Source organism: Jaculus jaculus, chromosome 2, assembly GCF_020740685.1.
Source record: "Jaculus jaculus isolate mJacJac1 chromosome 2, mJacJac1.mat.Y.cur, whole genome shotgun sequence".
In the NCBI taxonomy this organism is placed as follows: Eukaryota; Metazoa; Chordata; class Mammalia; order Rodentia; family Dipodidae; genus Jaculus; species Jaculus jaculus.
The window spans coordinates 22,990,016-23,004,276 of record NC_059103.1 but is presented as its reverse complement, the minus strand read 5'-3'; the positions used below and the strand labels follow the sequence as shown (position 1 = coordinate 23,004,276).

Here is a 14,261-nt window from a genome sequence, read left to right as displayed (position 1 = left end):
CACCCTGAGACTCCATAGTGAATTCCAGGTCAGCCTGGGATAGAGTGAGACCTTACCTCGAAAAATCAAAAAATAAAAAAAGATTAATGGGGGTAAAAAGGCCCAAGTGAGGTCAGAGGAAGAGATTGGGTAAAAGAAATGTGGAAAGGTTAATTAAAATCTAAGAGGAGTCAGATGTAGTGGTGCAAGCCTTTAATCCCAGCACTCAGGAGTCAGAGGTAGAAGGATCACTGTGAGTTCGAGCCCACCGAGACTAAGTGGTGAATTCCAGATTAGCCTGGGCTAGAGTGAGACCCTACCTCGAAAAACCAGTAATAATAAAATAAATAAATAAGTAAAGTACCTTGGAATAACCCTAACCAAGGAAGGACATCTACAATGAAAGAAAACTTTAGAACCCTCAAAAAAATTGCAGAAGACACTAAAAAAATCCCATGTTCTTAGATTAGAAGAATCAATATTGTAAAAATGGTAATCTTACCAAAAGCAGTCTACACATTTAATGCAATCCCCCCATCAAAATTCCAATGGCATTCTTAATGGGAATAGAAAATTAATCCTAAAATTCATTTGGAAGCACAAAAAACCTCGAATATCCAAAACAATTTTGAGCAACAAAAATAAGGCTGGTGGTATCACCATACCTTATTTTAACCTACATTACAGAGCCATAGTAATAAAAACAGCATGGTACTGGCACAAAAACAAACATATAGATCAATGAAACAGAATAGAGGACCAAGATCTAAGTCCAAGCAGCTACAGCCACCTAATCTTCAACAAAAATAGGGGCCAGAGAGATGGCTTAGCAGTTAAGGCATTTGCCTGCAAAGCCAAAGGACACAAGTTCAGTTCCCCAGTACCCACATATGCCAGATGCATAAGGGGACACAAGTACCTGGAGGCCATGGCATGCTCATTTACTCTCTTTCTCTCAAATAAATATATTATATTAAAAATGCCAGTCAGGCCAAAAGACAGATAGGGTACAATAGTGGCATGTCTGTTCTAGGGGAAACCAACTGCTCTCTAATTGGACTGAAGGCCTACTCTATGGGAGGGAATACATGCCTGGTACTGAAAGCCTATGGTGGGGGAGGTCATGAGACTTGGGAGTATAATGCCTACCTTGTCTGACTAAATGCATATATTACACTCATCAAAATGCCCTGTAAGCAATTCACTTATATATTAAAGCTACTCTTACTTTTGGTTAGAGAAGCTTCACTTTTCAGATGGCAATGACCACTGGGATGGCCCAAAAGACACCATAGTGCTGATTTGAAGTGATAGAGGAGTGTTTGGCACTGAAACAGCTCTATCACCTCCAAGGCTCAGGGTCCATTACAGAAGAGTTGGTAGAAAGAATCTAAAAGCCAAAGGAAGAGTATCACTCCTTACAATGCAACTGTCCAGACAGAAATTGACCTCGATATCCATGACCTCACAGTGCCTAGCAATACCTTCCTAAGACCCTCATAGTAGGAGAAGATGATGGCATCAAAATGAAAGATAGACTAATGGAGAGAGGGAGGGAATATGAGGGATTGTGGCTTTGTAAAGGAGAAACTAGGGGAAGAGAGGGAATTATCATGATTCATTCTAAGTACTGAAACTGTCAATACAAATTTTTTTTAGCCAGGCATGGTGGCACACACCTTTGACCCCAGCACTTGGGAGGCAGAGGTAGGAGGATTGTCGTGAGTTTGAGGCCACCCTAAGACTACATAGCAAATTGCAGGTCAGCCTGGGCCAGAGTGAGACTACCTCAGGGAAAAAAAAAAAAAAGAAAAAAAATTAATGCTAAAAATACTCATTGGAGAAAAGACAGCCTCTTCAACAAATACTGCTGGGAAAACTGGGTATCTATATGTAGAAGAATGAAAACACGTTCTTATCATTCTCCAAGCACAAGAATTAAGTCCAAATGGATCAAAGACCTTAATATCAGACCTGAAACTGCTAGAAGAAAAAGTAGGGGAAGCCCGTCAACATATTGGTATAGGCAACAACTTTCTGAATATAACCCCAGTTTCCCAGGAAATAAAACCACTAATCAACCACTGGGACCTCATGACACTAAAAAGCTTTTGTAGATCAAAGCCAGCTATACATCTGACAGAGGATTAATATCTAGGATATACAAAAAAACTACATAATAAGAAATCAAAGAATCCAATTTAAAAATGGGCTATGTTAGGCATGGTGGCACATGCCTTTAATCCCAGAACTCAGGAGGCAGAGGTAGGAGGATCGCCATGAGTTCAAGGCCACCCTGAGACTACATAGTGAATTCCAGGTCAGCCTGGGTTAGTTTGAGACCCTACCTCGAAAAACTAAAAAAAAAAAAAAAAGGTAGGGGGTGGTCTATGGAACTAAATAGAGTTCTCAAAAGAAGAAATACACATGGCCTATAAATATCTAGAAAAATATTCTGTATCTTTTGCCATCAGAGTAATGAAATTAAAACTACTTTGAGATTCCATCTCACTCCTGTCAGAATAATTATCATCAAGAAAACAAATGACAATAAATGCTGGCAAGGATGCAGAAAAAGAGGAAACCTTCTACACTGCTGGTGTAAACGCAATCTGATACAGCCATTGTGAAAACCAGAGTGAAGGCTCCCAAGACAGCTAAAAATAGATTTACCATATGACCCAGCTATATAGCACTCCTAGGTATATATCCTAATGACTCTTCTCACTACCTTAGAGATACTTGCACAACCATGTTTAATGCTGGTCTATTCTCAGAAGCTAGGAAATGGAACCAGCCTAGATGTACCTCAACTGATAAATGGATAATGAAAATGTGCTACATTTACACAATAGAGTTCTATTCAGTGGTAAAGAAAAATGAAATTTGCAGGGAAATGGATGGATCAGGAAAGGATTATACTAAGTGAGGTAACTTAGGCCCAGAAAGCCAAACATTGCCATGTTCTCTGTCATATGTGGATCCTAGCTACAAATATTTGGACTTGTGTATGAATTGCAATAAAAAATCGGTAGCAGAGGCCAGTAAGCTAGAACTGGACTATAAGGGAGGGAGAAGAGGGGAGGACTTGAGGAGACAGTACTATATATGTAAGTAGAAAAACAGATTCCTAGGGTTGCAAAGGCCTACATGAGGTTAGGAGAAGAGATTGAGTAAAGAAAGGGTGGTGGGAAGGTTAATCAAAATCTAAGAGGGTATGAATAAGTTATATGGAAACCTACTTTTGTGGACAATGTTGCATTCAGAAGCCATAGATTTTTAGTAGAAATTTTTCAGTACCCTGAAAATGGGATACCATCAAGTTGTTGGCCAGGGATGTCCCTGATACCCCTAAAACATTACAGGCTATTATCACAGCTCTTGGTTTCCCACCAGGAATAGATGGTTAAGACCCTACTGCTGAAGATTCCACAGGCTTGGGCTGCAAGGTCACTGAGAAATCAAGCTAGAGCTGAGCTAAAAACCCCTCTGTATAGACTAGCTGACAGAAAGCTGGAAAAAGCTATAATGCATGCAGCTCCATGGGAGAGGGACAGTCATCAGTGGAGATACTCAACAGTGTACACTGCAAGCCTTAAGTTGGGCTAGCCACACAAATGAGCCCAACAGGTGCCATATAGCATGTCAGTTATGGGGGAAACCAACCGCTCTCCAATTGGACTGGAGGCACGCTCCACAGGAGGGAATACATGGCCGATACTGAAAATCTATGACAGGGTAGTCATGAGCCCTAGGGGTGTAAAGCCTGCTGGTGCCTGGTTAAATGTATATATTATTGTCACCAAACTGCCTGATATGCACTTTTCTTAATGTTCATACCCATATATAAATGCTACTTTCACTTTTTCTTAGAGAACCTGCTCTTTTCAGGTGGTGGGGACATTGAGTGACCATAGTGCTGAGAAGTGACAGAAGAGTACTCAGCATTGAAACATCTCTATCACACTTTCCAAGGTTCAGAGTCCACTGCAGAGGAGGTGGTGGAAAGAATGTAAAAGCCAAAAGAAGAGTAGGGCCCTTTACAATGCACTCTTAAGGACACAAAACAGCCTTGATATCCATGACTTCACAATGGCTGGCACTACCTATACAAGATCATTATAATATAAGGGAACAACAATGACATCTAAATAAGAGACTGATGGAGGGAAATATAACTGAGAGTGAAGTTAGGAAGTATAAGGTAGGGGTAGGTTTATTATCTATAATTATGGAAGTTGTCAATAGTAAAAATAAAAATTACTGGGGCTGGAGAGATGGCTTAGTGGTCAAGGCATTTGCCTGCAAAGCCAAATGATCCTGGTTCAATTCTCCAGGTCCCATATAAACCAGATGCAACAAGGGGGTGCACACATCTGGAGTTCGTTTGCAGTGGCTGGAGGCCCTAGCATGCCCATATTCATTCTCTCTCTCTGCCTCTTTCTCTCTCAAATAGATAAGTAAATAAGTAAACAAGTAAAAATTATTTAATTTTTTTTAAAGATTTATATTAGAGTGGTATAAATATAAATGGAGAAGATTGGGTTCATTCAAGAAATACAATCAGCTAGGTATGGTGGCACACACCTTTAATCCCAACACTTGGGAGCAACAGGTAGAAGGATCACTGTGAGTTTGAGGACACCCTGAAACTAAATAGTGAATTCCAGGTCAGCCTGGGCTAGAGTGAAACCCTACTAAAAAATAAATAAATATAAGCCAGGCATGGTGGCACATGCCTTTAATCCCAGCATTCAGGAGGCAAAGATAGGAGGATCGCTGTGAGTTCGAGGCCAGCCTGAGACTACATAGTGAATTCCAGGTCAACCTGAGCTAGAGTGAGATCCTGCCTTGGAAAAAATAATAAAAATAAAAATAAAAATATAAACATAAAATAAAATAGCCAGGGGCTATGGAGCTAAATAGAGCATTCTCAAAGGAAGAAATACGAATGGCATATAAGCATCTAAAAAAATGTTCTATGTCACTAGTCATCAGGTTAAAACTACATTGAGATTCCATCTCACTCCTGTCAGATTGGCCACCATCATGAAAACAAATGATCATAAATGTTGGCGGGGATGTGGAAAAAAAGGAACCCTTCTACACTGCTGGTGGGAATGCAATCTGGTCCAGCCATTGTGGAAATCAGTGTGGAAGTTCCTAAAACAGCTAAAGATTGATCTACCATATGACCCAGCTATAGCACTCCTAGGCACATATCCAAAGGAATCATCTCATTTCCTTAGAAGTACGTGCTCAACCATGTTTATTGCTGCTCAATTTATAATAGCTGGGAAATGGAACCAGCCTAGATGTCCCTCAACTGATGAGTGGATAATGAAGATGTGGCACATTTATACAATGGAGTTCTACTCAGTGGTAAAGAAAAATGAAGTTATGAAATTTGCAGAAAAATGGATGGACCTGGAAAGGATTATACTAAGTGAGCTAACCCAGGCCCAGAAAGCCAAGCGCCACATGTTCTCTCTCATATGTGGATCCTAGCTACAGATGATTGGGCTTCTGTGTGAGAAGGAAAATACTTGGTAGCAGAGGCCAGTAAGTTAAAAAGGAGACATAAAGGGAAGAGAAAGGAAGGGAGGAGGGTACTTAATAGGTTGATATTGTATATATGTAAGTACAATGATTATGATGGGGAAGTAATATGATGGAGAATGGAATTTCAAAGGAGAAAGTTGGGGGGAAGGGAATTAACATGGGATTTTTTTTATAATCATGGAAAATGCTAATAAAAATTAAAATAAATAAATAAATAAAATAAAATAGCCAGGAGTGGTGGCAGACACCTTTAATCCCAGCACTCAGGAGGCAGAGATAGGAGGATTGCCATGAGTTCAAGGCCACCTGAGACTACAGAGTGAATTCCATGTCAGCCTGGACTACAGTGAGACCCTACCTCAAAAAAAAAAAAAAAAAAAAAAAACCCTCATCATTATGTTAAATAAGTTTATAAAGGAATGGGCTTTCTAAAAGTACTTACCGAAATTATCAGAGGTAATTTCTTTCCTGCTTGTAGTTGTAATAACAAATTTTTCTTCAGATGAAATGCCAATTGTCTATTCAAAATAAAACAAATCAATTATACAGTAATAATAAATGTATTATTCGAGTTTCTAAGTTGTAAAAATATTGATATAATAATTTTACAAAATTGATCATACTTGTCTAGGAAATGCACAACTCAATTTTTGAACTTTATCTTTGTAAAAATTAATATAGTATTAATAGCATACATTGTTTATGTTAATTTTCCCACTATTTGCTACCTATGAACACAAGTGACTTAGGTGGGACATTTTTAAGTATTTTAATGCTACCTGGAACCAATCGAAGACATGTTTTCGTTATAGAATTCATTTGATGCAAATAATTAACATAACACTTGTGCAATTCAGCTATTTAAATATGTAAAACAAAACAGAAGAAAATAAAGGCAGTGTATAGAGTGAAGAATAGAATTGCTATGCTTACACAGGATTTTTATATTAAAGCTTTGTATCTAGTATTGTCCTTTTCAAATGAACTATTTTAAAATATTAAAGCAATTATAAAATAAACAAGGCCAGGTGTGGTGGCACTTAGGAGGCAGAGGTAGGAGGATCACTGAGTTCCAGGCCATCCTGAAACTACAGAGTGAATTCTAGGTCAGCCTTGGCTAGAACCTACCTCAAAAAAAAAAAAAAAAAAAGTTTTAAGGGCTGGAGAGATGGCTTAGTGAGCAAGGCACTTGCCTGAGAAGTCTTAAAACCCAGGTTTAATTCCCCAATACCCACATAAGCCAGATACAGAAGGTGATGCATGAATATGGAGTTCACCTGCAGTGGCTAAAGGCCCTGTCATGCCAATTCTCTATCTGGCCCCAGTCTCTCAAATAAATAAATAAATAAATGATGCTTTTTTTGAGTATGATCAAGAGCTATAAATAGGGACTGAAAAGAAGGCTCAGCAGTTAAACGGTACTGCTTGTAAAGGCTTCCAGCCTGGTTTCAATTCCTCAGATACACAAAGTGGCACATGCCTCTGGAGTTCATTTACAATGTCAAAAGGCCCTGGCCCACCAATTCTCTCATATCTCTCTCTCTCTGTTTGCAAATTTAAAAAAATTAAAATAAAAAAAATGAGCCAGACATAGTGATACACACCTTTAACCCCAGCACTTGAAGGTAGAGGTAGGAGGATCAACCATGAGTTTGAGACCTGGGCTACAGCAAGACCGTACTTTGAAAAAAAAAAAAAAAGCTACAAATGTTCCTGACTGATGGTCCAAGAATCTTACATCTAAGATTCCTAACTAGGGGGCTGGAGAGATGGCTTAACGGCACATGCTTGTGAAGCCTAATAACCCCAGTTCAAGCCTCGAGTCCCCAGGACCCATGTCAGCCAGATGCACAAGGGGGCGTATGCATCTGGAGTTTGCAGTGGCTGGAGGCCCTGGCACACCCATTCTTTCTATCTGCCTCTTTGTCACTTTCAAATAAATAAATAAATAAACAAAAATAAACACGAAGATAAGATTCCTAACTAAAGAAACATCAAATGCTATATATGTAAATAGTGGCACAAAATCAATCATTCCCAATTTTATCAAGCCCTGCATTATTAAAATAGACACACCTTTACAGGTAGGAGGACCACAGTGAGTTTGAGGCTACCTAAAGAATTCCAGGTCAGCCTGACCTAGAGTGAGACCCTACCTAGAAAAACCAAAAAAATAAAATAAAATAGGCATTTCTAGGCCAGGCATGGTGGTGGACACCTTTGCCTTTAGTCCTAGCACTCGGGAGGCAAAAGCAGGAGGATCATCAGGAGTTCAAGGCCACCCTGAGACTACATAGTGAAATTCAGGTTAGCCTAGCCTAAAGCAAGACCCTACCTCAAAAAGTAAATGAATAAATAAATAAATAGGGAATAAATAAATAAATAGGGCTGGAGAGATGGCTTAGCAGTTAAGACACTTGGCTGCAAAGTCAAAGGACCCAGGTTTGATTCCCAGGACCCAGGTAAACCAGATGCACAAGGTGGCACATGTGTCTGGAGTTTGTTTGCAGTGGCTGAAGTCCCCAGTGCACCCATTCTGTCTGCCTTTCTTCCCCCACCCCCACCGCAACCCAAAAAAAAGTAGGGCTGGAGAGATGGCTTAATCATTAAGGCATTGCTTGCAAAGCCTGAGGACCTAGGTTCCACTCCCTAGCACCCACATAAGCAAGATGCATGAGGTAGCCCATGTGTCTGGAATTCATTTACAGTGGCTGGGAGCCTTGGTGCACCCATTCTCTCTGCTTCTTTCATAAAGTAACTAATTTAATTAAATTTTTAAAAAACAGACATTTCTTGTTGCCATGATGATGGGGGGACATCAAAATAGTCGAAGGACTGGTGGAAATCTACTCCATTTATAGAGGGACAGCATGAAGTTCAGGTCTTATCTAGTTTTGACTTCATATATCCATTCCAATCTGGGTGAGCATTTACAATGTGTAAGGCTGTAGTAGACAGACACTGGGATCCACCTGTGAACAAAATAAAGTCCTCACCCCCAAGTCACCGTTACTCTGTGGATCGCATTTTTAATCAACTGAACAACTGTAGTATGTACATAGTTATATCGAGGCCATTTCTAAATCTATTAGTGTTTCCCAAGCAAAAATACTACTCTCAAAGTTATTTTTCCATGGAAGCTAAGTGTTCTTTGTGACTTATACCTCCTAGGGTTTATTCAGGGCATGACCACATTCCTTCTTTTAAAAGCTCAGAGCACAGAGTGGTGGCATGCATGCATCTAATTCCAGCATGGACAGGCCGACAAGAGAGCACCGCAGAAAGTTCGAGGCCAGCCCAGTCAACAACATAGCAAGGTCCAGACCAGCAGGGCTACTCCGACAGGCAAAAAAAAACAAAGCTTAGGCAGCGTTACCATCCCCTATCTATAGAGTACTTCCCAGCTTAGAGGTTTTCCTACAGTCATTCATTTTCAAAACCAGGATCTAGCTGTCCTTTGTCGGGCACGGGCACCCAGGGTCGCCCGGAGTGGGGGTGTTAGTTCAGGAACTTTAGAGCTCAGAGAAGACAGCGAGGACGGGCAGCTCCACCTACAAAACCAAACTTGGCCAAGCGTCCGCAGGCGGAAGGAACTCCCCGTCAGCGCGCCACTCGTAAAAACCTTTTGACAGGACAACCCGGAAAGTGACTGCAATCAACTTAACTTGACTGCGAGGAATGTCACGGCTCCCACCCATCGCTGCGCTCCCAGGGGTCACCGGGTACAACGACTCTTACTAAGTGGCACAGCGGCAACACGGGCGGCACGCACGCGTCTCTTACAGGATGCCCAACTGTCCGGCAGGCCACCGAGCCAGGTGGAGCCCGACAAAAGGGCCAACTCACTCTGAGGTCACTTAACCCTTAGGGACCGCCGGAGGCCCCACGGAGGGGCAAGGACGCTTGCTCCCGGGCCGCCCGCGGCTTGCAAGACCCGTGCAACACTGTCACCGGGAGGGGCGGCTGGGGAGGTGCGGGGAGAGAGAGGAAAGCCAAGGCCTCGAGGGCTGGGGACCCGGTGACAGGTTTATGGCCTTAGTGGCCCAACCGGGGCTTCGGGTGTCCGTGGCATCCCAAGCGCCCGGGGCCCCTTCCTTACCTGACACACCGAGGCGCGGAACGCCGCCAAGTCGGTACGCTCCGGGACCTGAAGCGCCCGGTCCCCGAGCTCCGACTCCTTCCCGCGCCGGTCAAACAAGTACACGGTCCTGCAGCCGTCCATCCTGCCGTCGTCCCCAGACGCCGCCGAGGGGCCGCCGGGCTCACCGGCGCTGGCCGCTGCCATATTGGGAGAGGGGGGAAAAAAAGAGAGAGAGAGAGAGAGAGAGAGAACAGTCGACGGCGCCCTCAGAGCGCGAGATGCGGCCTCCGCGCGCACGGGGAGTCGGGGGCGGGGGGGGGGATTGGTTCCTTCGGTTTCAGTCGCTGCGGTGCGAGGGGCTTCGGCCCGGGGACCGCTGCACCTCCTTCCTCCTCCTCCCCCGCCGCCGCCGCCGCCGCCGCCGCCACTTGCGGAGGGAGGCCGAGCAGCCGCAGGCGCGAGGATCACCCGGGAACCGATTCAAACGCGCTCCCGTCGACGCAACACGTCACTTCCGCGCCGGGCGGGCTCCCGCGGAGCTGAGCGGCGCGCGCAGGCACGCACGCAGGCACGCGCTCGCTCCTCCGAGAGCCCGCGACGCGCGCTGGCAACCGCCACTGCCCGCGTAAGCCGAGAGCTGGGACCCGCCGGGCGGGCAGAGACAGAGAGAGACAGCGGGGGGGGGGGGTGGGGGGGGGGGGAGCGGCGGGAACGCAGGGGGCGGAGCTTCGCGTGCGGTAGGGGGCGGGGCTTCGCGCGCTCGCAGGCCCCGCCCCCTGCGCCTCGCGCACTTGGACGGAAGCGCGGTCGGGGCCTGGCAGAGGTCCACCCGTCGGGAGGCGAACTCAAAAGGCCTGGCGGGAGGCTGGTCTCTCCCTGAGCTGTTTATTCCGGGTGCAAAGTGGGTGGGGAGGATGGTCCTGGTACCTTCCCGCTACGTCGTCGTTGCCGTCGTCCCTCCCCACCCCCTGCGCCCTCCGCCTCAAGAGTGGCGGGGACGCGGCGGCGGGAAGCGGCGAGCACGCGGGCCTCGCGCCGGGGAACGACCCCCATGGCGCCACTCTTTCTGTCTCATCCCTCCGTTGAAACAATGAGACAAAGCTGATCTTGCAGGAAAAGACAAAAGAAAGAAAGAAATCCGGTTCCCTGACGACGTCACCGTCGGGGTTCCCGCGGGGACTTTGGGGCCGCCCAGTCGTCCTTTCAGAGTGCCTACCTATGCCCCAAGGTTACAATAGGTGTCCCTAAAATGCTTTTTGTTCGTTGGCAGGCTGGCCTCTTGACGCTGCAAACGAATGCTACTGCGTTATTAAGCATATGGGGAGCGAGGGGAAGGTGATGGATCAGGGGCTAAAGGCACTAGCTTGCAAAGCATGCCTGCACGGGTCCAGTTGTTTGCCCAGGTAAATTGCCACCCATGTAAAGCCAGATGTACAAAGTGGTGCGTGCACCTGGAGATCGTTTGCAGTGACAGGAGGCCCAGAAGCGCCCATACTCTTTTCCCCCCACTTCTTTTTAAGTCAAATGACCGCTAATAAAACTACACTGCAAAAACGGGAAAGCACCACACCAAAAAAGAAGAAATGCTATTTGGGTTGGAGAGATGGCTCAGCAATTAAGGTGCTTCCCTGCAAGGTCTAGCTGGGTTCGGTTCCCCAGTACCCACATAAAGCCAGATGCATGCATCTGCAGTTCAAATGAAGTGGCTCAAGGCCTTGATGCACCCATTCATTCTCTCTCTCCATGCAAATAAAGTTTTTTAAAAAATTGTTATTTGCCTGATGTGGTGGCGCACACCTATAAATCACAGCACACAAAGGGAGAAACTGCCCCGTAGCGCAGGCCTTTAATCCTAGCGCTTGGGAGGCAGAGATAAAAGGATAGCTGTGAGTCCAGGCTACCCTGAGAATTCCAGGTCGGACTGGGCTAGAGAGAAACCCTAGCTTGAAAAATCAAAGAAAAAAGAAAAAGAAACAAAAGGGTTGCCAGAAGATCAAGGCCAGCCTGGTTTACATACCAAGTTTCAGGGATCCAGAGCAAGACCCTGTCTCCAAAACAAACAGGTGCCCTATGTGGTGGTGCACGCCTTTAATCCCAGCATTCAGGAGGCAGAGGTAGGAGGATTGCTGTGAGTTCAAGGCCACCTGAGACTACATAGTGAATTCTAGGTCAGCCTAGGCTAGAGTAAGACCCTACCTCGAAGAAAGAAAAAGAAAAAGAAGACCCAAATGGGTGCTGGGAATGGTGGTGCAGGTGACCCAGCACTTGGAAGGCTGAACTTCAAGAACAGAGTACATTCCAGGTCAGCCTGGGCTAGATAGAGACCATGCCTTGAAAAAAAGTCAGGTATAGCCGGGCGTGGTGGCGCATGCCTTTAATCCCAGCACTGGGAGGCAGAGGTAGGAGGATCGCTGTGAGTTCGAGGCCACCCTGAGATTCCATAGTGAATTCCAAGTCAGCCTGGGCTAGAGTGAGACCCTACCTCGAAAAACCAAAAAAATTAAATTAAATTAAATTTTAAAAAGTCAGGTAAGATGGTACACGCCAGGAGGGAGGCAGCAGAAGGAAGATCCACATGAATTTGAGAGGCCAGCCTGGGGCTGCAGAGTGAGTTCCAGGTCAGCCTAGACTAAAGTGAGATGCTCCTTTGAAGGAAACAAAATAACACACAGATACACAAACAATGAAATAAATATAACAGTTATTTGCAAAACTCAAAACGGAAAGATTTAACTACTAACAACTTCCTATTCAGATGAAACTTGGCAAATACTTAGTGTGGTTGAATTAGCCAAACAAGACTTAAATGACCATTTAAAAGGTCCTCCTACAAGCTGGAGAGATGGCTCAGCAGTTAAAGGAGCTTGCTTACAATGTTTGATGGCCTGGATTTCATTCCCCAGTGACCACATAAAGCCAGATGCACAAGTCACTCATCCCCAGCTGTTTGCAGTGGCAAGAGGCCCTGGCACACCCATTCTCTCTCACACTCTCTCTCCTAGCAAATGAATAAAGTTCCTTCTAGAGAGCTATTCTGTGTGAAAAGGAAAAAAACTCAGTAGAAGAGGCCAATAAGTTAAAAAGAAGATATAAAGGGAAGAGAAAGGAAGGGAGGAGGGTACTTAATAGATTGGTATTGTATATATGCAAGTAGAATAGATTAACAGGGGTGAAAAGGCCCAAAGTGAAGTCAGGGAAGAAATTGAGTAAAGGAAATGTGGAGGGAGGGCTAATCAAAATCTGAGTATGCAAATAAATCATATGGAATCCTCCAGTTTCAGACAATGGAACACTCAGGAGCCATAGATCATTGTTAGAAAATTTTCAGTGCCAGGGATGGGATACCTTCCAGTGAGTTGTTGGCCAGAGAGGTCCCTGATGCCCCCAAAACATTATAGGCCATTGCTGAGGCCCTTGGTTTCCCACCAGGAATAGATGGTAAGACCCTATTGCTGAAGACTCCACATACGTGGGCTGCAAGGCCACTGAGAAATCCTGCTGGAACTGAGCTGATAGCCTCCTCCATGTAGACCAGCTGACAGAAAGCTGGATGAAGCCATTCTACATGTAGTTCAATGGGAGAAAGAGATACCACCAGTAAACATACTCAACAGTGGACACTGCAAGCCTTATAATTGGCCAGCCAGGCCAAATGAGCCAACGGGTACAAAGTGGCACGTCTGTCATGGTGGAAACCAACTGCCCTCCAATTGGACTGGAGGCTCGCACCATGGGGGTAAACACATCCCTGATACTGAAAACTTAAAACAGGGGTAGTCATGAGCCCTAGGGGTGTAACATCTGCTGATGTCTGTAAAAATGTGTATACTATGCTTATCAAACCACCCAGTAAACACTTCTCTTAATATTTATACCCTTATATTAATGCTACTCTCACTTTGGGTAGAGAATCTTCTCTTTCCAGATGGCAGTGACTTTGGGTCATAGTGTATCATAGTCCTGGAAAGAAGTGGCTGGAGTACTGAGTAACATCTCAATCACACCTTCCAAGGCTCAGGGTCTAATGCGGAAGAGGTAGAGGAAAGAATGTAAGAGCCAAAGGAAGGGTAGGACTCCGTACAACATGCTCCCTCCAGACATAAAATGGCCTGTATATCCATGACCTCATAGTGCCTGACACCACCTACACAAGACCATCATAAGAGGAGGAAACGACCATGACATCAAAACAAAAGAGAGACTGATTGAGATGGGGAGGGGATATGATGGAGAATGGAATTTCAAAGGGGAAAGTGGGGGGGGGAGGGAGGGAGGGTATTACCATGAGATACTTTTTATAATCATGGAAAATGTTAATAAAAATTGAGATAAATAGATAAATAAATCATTGTTAATAAAAAAAAAATTAGTAAGTAGCCAGGCATGATGGTGCATGCCTTTAATCCCGGTACTTGGGAGGCAGAAGTAGGAGAATAGCTATGAGCTCTAGGCCAGCCTGGGACTACATAGTGAATTCCAGGTCAGCCTAGACTAGAGTGAAACCCTATATTGAAAAACCAAAAGAAAAAAAAATAAGTAAATAAATAAATATTACAAGTATAGTGGAGATGGCAGAAAGAAGGAAAGTTAGCCAGGTGTGGTGGCACATGCCTTTAATCCCAGCACTTGGGAGGCAGGG

At 44.7% G+C, this 14,261-nt stretch overlaps 1 protein-coding gene across 2 annotated transcripts in view; it reads right to left on the bottom strand.

Moving 5' to 3' along the window:
* Positions 1–10,008, bottom strand: part of Smchd1 (structural maintenance of chromosomes flexible hinge domain containing 1) — a 129,569-nt gene extending 119,561 nt beyond the window's left edge. For both annotated transcript variants that reach the window (XM_045142995.1, XM_045142993.1), the window contains exons 1-2: positions 9,641–10,008; positions 5,984–6,059 (exon numbers count right to left, since the gene is read on the bottom strand). In XM_045142995.1, coding sequence (XP_044998930.1) covers positions 5,984–6,059; positions 9,641–9,826 — 262 coding nt within the window. In that variant the 5' untranslated portion in view covers positions 9,827–10,008. The remainder of the gene's footprint in view (positions 1–5,983; positions 6,060–9,640) is intronic.
* Positions 10,009–14,261: the final 4,253 nt, after the last annotated feature.